Below are 5,967 nucleotides of genomic sequence, written 5' to 3' on the forward strand. Positions count from 1 at the left end.
GGTGCTATGGAAGGGTCGATATTATGAATTAGGTTATGGGGTATATATAGGATTGAAAATGATTTAAATTTGGTATAAGTTTCCTCCAAGCAACAGTAAAGATGGAATTTTCATGCCCCATAGTAGAAGGAAAAGATTTAGCTTTACAAGATAATGTCTTCTTTCCTTCTTTAAATTACGGCCTAAACTGCATTTGACAGATTTGCGCAATTTCGGTAAAACATCCATAACTTTCTTCACAGAACTCCGATTAAGATGATCTTGATACCAACGCGATGCTCTTTCAAAAACAAAGAGAATGAAATATAGATTTCCTTGATCGGACTTGAGGGTTGCCAGAAAATTGAGTTTGAACAGAGGTTGTCGTGCGCGAACAGGCCCAGCGGCCACTGGCAAGGGCCCAACGGCCACAGGAGAAAGTCAGAACGTTCTGGAGTGACTTTCGGTGACCACTGGCATGCGCCAGTGGTCCGATAGGTTAGCTTCCGCTCCAGCTTCCGAACTTTGGTATTTCTATGCCCTTTTTAGTTCTATTTTGCACATTTCTTACAAAACACGTCAAAATATCAAAATAGATAAAATATTAAAATAATGAACATATAATGCAACTTTGACATTTACAACGGACCAAAAATGACCTTAAAATAGTGCAAAATCCTAGCGTATCACTTATGCAAATAGTTCATATCTATTTATAGAAATTATTTCTCCCTTTCTTTTTTATTTTATCATTTGTGGTCTCACCGTCCACTACATTATCTTAACTACTTTTATCCATTCTCTCTTATTTTACCAATTATACATTATAATATGTGCCAACCTCAATTAACTTATTTCTATTGGATGAAGGAGTATGAAATATTATTATAAAATTTAATTTGATTTAATTTTCAGTTTTTTCGGTTAATTCGGTCAGACAGATCAATTTGCGGTTATATTCAACAATAAAAGAACTCTGAACTAAAGAGCTGGAACCAGACCGTTTTCTACAAATTTTAGTTATCATTTAACCGATAACAACCTTAATCAGTTCGGTTAGTTGGTTAACCAATAAGTGGCTAACTATTTGCCGAGCCCTATAGGTATTGAGTTTTAAGAGTTGCTCACTGATGCAAAAACTGAAGAGTGATGACATCGAAGGTGAAGCTACATGTAGAGGAGGGGCCACTCAGTAGCCCCCATGGAATTTCAACGTTTATACCTTTATACTCCTTCCGTCCCAAGGAAGATGACCCCTTTCATGGGTGGCAGAGGATTTTATGAAATTTAATTTGTGTGTAAGAGAGAGAACAACACAGAGATAAAAATTGTTTTTCACTTTTAGTAATAAGTCATTTTGATTGGGACAAATCAAAATGGAAAGTGACTCATCTTCGGTGGGACGGATGGAGTAATGGGAAATTGGTAAAATAAGAGAGATGAAAAAAAAAATGGATAAAGTAAGAGATACAAGAAGAAGAAATGGATTAAGTATGACTATATGAGAGAAAAGAGGAAAAGTGGAAAAAATATGAGAAAGAAACTATCCATTTTTAGAAATGAGACTATTTTTTTGGGACACCCCAAGATGGCAAAATTAGATTATTTTTTGTGGATGTCCCTGAAAAATAGGTAGCATTTGAAAAGGCAGGGATTTTAATGCACAAATCGATAAAGAGAGAGATAAGAGAAAATATTATTGTAGTACAGTTATTAGAAAATGTGACACACCTAACTAAAGAGAAAAAAAATTCTTTAAATGCAAGTGATTTATTCTCAAGGAATATCCCAAAATGTCAAATGTGTTCTATTTTAAAGTAACAAAGGGAGTGCATGATCTGTTGATTTCTCGAAAGTGTCAAGTACTGTAATTAACAACTAAAAAGAGAATTCCAAGGTATTGATTTTTACAACTTGACTCAAGTTAACGGTCACATTATAACCATAAACCTCCTTCTGAGAGTGTTCAGATTGTAGATTACACACTAAGTACAATTCCGAACTATGAGCATGTATTTCTTAAGAATTCTAAGATATATTTTCGTCCTGCTTAGTCTCAAATATCTTTAGTTGATTTTGACTTATTGTTGACTTTCTATTTGAAATGGGTCACTCACCCTTTAAAAAACTTTATAAGGGGGAGAATTATCCACTTATATAGAGAAGCTAGGATCATACCTAAATTGATGTGGGACAAGATTTAAAAGTTTTAACACTTTCGTCTTCCTTGTAAGGTGTGTTGTTGAGATATAACTTGTGAAAACCGAGATGGCGGCCTAGTTTGAAGCCCAACGCAAGGAGATGGCAGATAGACCGAAGCCCAACGCATTGAGATGGAGGCACATGCTCTAACGGCTAACCAACACCCATCTGAAAAGCATTTTGCATTTTTGCAAGCTCAATCGCAAGTCATGGTTGAGGCCTGAGAAGATAGAAGGCCTCATGGGGAATAAGGAGGGAAACAATGATGTATTTGGATTGAAAACAATTTTTTACTACATTTCTAATATTTTTTTAATTTATTTACTTGAAATAAAATTATACCCATAAATATATTTTTAGAATATTATTTCCAAATATATTTTCTCATAAATTCTAAAAAATGTAATTTGATTACAATTCTTCTAATTAAATAAATTTATAAAATAATACGTATAATAAGTTCTCCAAACATACAGATTAATTTTATCGAGCACACCTTAATCATTACGTAGAAATGAAATTAGATACGAGTGTTATTTAATGGTATTAAATAATATTACAAATTTATTAAAGGATTTAAAGTCAATTTTGGTCCTAAACATATGACCAAAATACGAATTTGATCCAAAATATTAACTTTTTGAAGAAACCAGGTTCATAACAAATGAAAATGTTTACGAATTGCAATCATTTTTTTTATGGTTCCGTAAAAAAACTAACAGTCAACGCTAATTGCACAGTGGTATGATCGTTAGTTTTTTACGGAACCCTAAAAAAAGACTACAAATATTAAATCATTGCATCTTTAGTAAAAAAATACTGATGAGCATTATTGAGTAGCGGGCTTTTGGGGCGTAGTCTAATCCGGAGATAGTCTATTTCCGAGCATATGTAAAATCATTGCATCTGATAATATTAAATTTCTGCAATGCTTACCTTAAAAAAGGAAAAAGAATGGATACTAGATCCATGATATATTAGTAGAACTCGTCACCTAAATTTCAAGGAAGTAGGTGAGTCGTGCACATTAACACAAATAAATGAATTGATTAAGAAATAAATACACGTATCTTTCATTATCACAAGATCTCTACATAAAAAATAATCAGAAATTAAAGTGTTGCATTTATTTAAGATGCAATAATATAAGAATAAAGAATCTCATTCCAAATATCAGGCACTCCCGGCAGACACCAATGAACACAATCCGAATAGCTCGTCGGATTTGCCCGCTTCTCTTCACTGATGGGATAAGGGAATTTTCTATAAATGGTTGGATGGGCATCCTTTCTATAATCTGATAATTTTGTTATATTCAAATACTCAATATTGATGCCTCTCCTCTCCATCTTTTGTAGGATTGATTCAGCCACCTCCATCATTTCTCGATCTGTTGAGATGCCCCAATAGTCCTCCTTCGATATCGGTTGTGTTTCGTTGTAGCAGCTGTATCCTTCATCCCATGTTTCCGCACTACAACAAGCGTTGTCCGATGTAATTAATTGTTTCACATGATATAGCTTTAAGTGACGCGGCCTTTAAATATATATTCATTTACTTACAAGAAGTGATAAGGTGAGAGACTCATAAAGAACATCTTAGTTTTGGTTCGATTGATGTTGATTTCTAACCAATCGGACCATGTGGTTAGAGCCATTTCATAACGACGATACCTCATCCCAACTTTTTTAGCTATTGCATCTGAGCTTCCAAATGAGCCCCATCTGAGAATTAAAATGTGAATAAAATTGAAACAGAGTAGATAGATAGATAGATAGATAGATAGAAAGATACTAGTAAATACTTACAAGAATGTCATGGTTGGCTCAAGCCACCACATAAATGAATCAAAGATGAGTATATCTGCATCGTTCCAATGTCTCGCGTGCTTCTCGATAGATGTGATTCTAAGTATTCGATCTCTAATAGAGTGAGTGTATGGATCATCGCAGTTTGACTCTACTAGTAACGGGGACCAATAGAACTCAATAGTCGCATTGTATTCCTTCATCAAATTCATACTTAGATCATCAAATAATTCAAATTACCACATACTACTCTATATATGGATGAGAAGAAACTCACAATTGCCCTGAACACAAACAAATTCTCATATCTCGTCACACTCTTATTCAACGATTGATTGAGAGAAGATTCAATTAGACAAAGCATCGACACCCATTGATTCTTGTTCAAAGAATCTCCCACAAACACAACCCTCTTGCCTCTTATCTTCTCCAGCAATGCAGTCCCATTAAACCTATACATATAATTTCAAAATATTCTAATTTAAACAAAACAAAAGAGAAAAAATGAAAATGGAAAATAAGTATAAAGAAATCAAAACCTTGGAAGATCACAATGATGAGGTTGCCATCTCCATTTTTGATATTCAAACTCTTCTCTTCCATATTTCTTACAAGCATAATCATCTACCATGAAACTACACCTCTCTTCATCGTACAACGGTCGTGAAACGTCGTCGTAAATCCATTTGCCAGAAAACAAGTTGCACTTAGCCTCCTCTTTTGCAGCTGCAACGACGTCGTTGCCTTCTTTCGTCGTTTCTCGATTATCTTCTTTCGATTCTTCCTCCCTCACTATATTGTTGTCGACGGTGAGATAAAGAAGAGCGCTGGCCAAAGATATGAGGAAGAAAGTAGCGATGTAATGAGACTTGATGAATCTAATTTTGAGCTTTCCAAGATTCATATTTTTGTTCATTTTTTAGCTAGTGATAGGATCTGATCTTTCTATTATAATGCAGACAAGTTTGGAGATTCACATTTTTCGATGACTTTGATAATATAGTAGTGTTTGGTAGTAGTAATGTGTTAGTTGGTTCTTCAATTATTGAGATAAACTCAATAAGGCTATCTACTAACAAAGGGGAGTTAGTCAAATATAAGGTTTAAGTAAACTAAAAAATGTGTTTTTTTTAACTGAATAAATATTTTCAAAGATTAGGTAGGTTAGCAAACTTCTACTTAAAAAAGTTGATTAAGTAGTTCAAAGGATCAAACCAGGATAGGATATGTATAATTTATAAAAGAGTAAATGTCAATTTTGGTCTTAAATATATGACTAAAATACAAATTTGGTCATAACTATTCACTTTTATGAAAACAGGTCTATAACAAATAAAATTCTTGTCGGATTGGTCCTTTTTTTGACTGTTCCGTTAAAAAACTAACAGTCGTGCCACTGTGCAATTAACGTTAACCGTTAGTTTTTTGACGGAATCGTCAAAAAAAGGACTACTTCCGCGACATTTTCGTTTGTTATGGACCTGTTTTTTCAAAAAAATAATGTTTTAGACCAAATTCATATTTTGATTATATGTTTAAGATGAAAATTGACCTTTACTCTTTATAAAATAATACTCGAATATAATGGGATGTCTACAAAAATTCGCAACTGTCTCCAATTTTATTTAGCTTATGATATACAGCTAATTCAAAATATTATTAAGTTTAAATACTATTATTTTCTCTTTATTGGAGTGGAAAGATGATTGAGTACATGATTTTAAGAATGTTTATTTAATTTGATAAATAATAAAAAAATAGTGCAGTATATTATAAGATAGAGAAAATTAATAATGAAGATTGAGCAAACGTGATTGGATGTGTTAACGATGATCTTTTTATTTCTAAAAAAATGTGATATTTTATATAGAAATTAAATAAAAAAACTAAAATGCGGTATATATTCTGGTATGAAGGTTAAACAACTGACACGCACGTATTTTGTTAAGTGTCACGACTTGAGCACTAACATCACAAC

General features: G+C 33.0%; 1 protein-coding gene across 1 annotated transcript; it reads right to left on the reverse strand.

Annotated features, from left to right (window-relative positions):
* Window positions 1-3,208: 3,208 nt before the first annotated feature.
* LOC148933429 (protein trichome birefringence-like 34) lies at window positions 3,209-5,003 on the reverse strand. The gene is made up of 5 exons (XM_089062344.1): window positions 4,529-5,003; window positions 4,267-4,441; window positions 3,990-4,186; window positions 3,744-3,905; window positions 3,209-3,654 (listed from the first exon to the last, which is right to left on the reverse strand). The coding sequence occupies exons 1-5, from the start codon at window positions 4,903-4,905 to the stop codon at window positions 3,312-3,314; spliced, it is 1,254 nt and encodes a 417-aa protein (XP_088918470.1). The 5' UTR covers window positions 4,906-5,003; the 3' UTR covers window positions 3,209-3,311.
* Window positions 5,004-5,967: the final 964 nt, after the last annotated feature.

The sequence above is a fragment of the Salvia hispanica genome, chromosome 1, assembly GCF_029641045.1.
Source record: "Salvia hispanica isolate PSC_SH4W2 chromosome 1, Shi_PSC_v1, whole genome shotgun sequence".
Lineage (NCBI taxonomy): Eukaryota > Viridiplantae > Streptophyta > Magnoliopsida > Lamiales > Lamiaceae > Salvia > Salvia hispanica.

Coding starts and splice junctions, on each gene's coding strand:
- LOC148933429 (XM_089062344.1), bottom strand. CDS start 4,905: ATGAACAAAAATATGAATCTTGGAAAGCTCAAAATTAGATTCATCAAG. Junction 4,442..4,528: donor CATCATTGTGATCTTCCAAG/GTTTTGATTTCT, acceptor TTATATGTATAG/GTTTAATGGGACTGCATTGC. Junction 3,906..3,989: donor GAGCCAACCATGACATTCTT/GTAAGTATTTAC, acceptor TTTAATTCTCAG/ATGGGGCTCATTTGGAAGCT.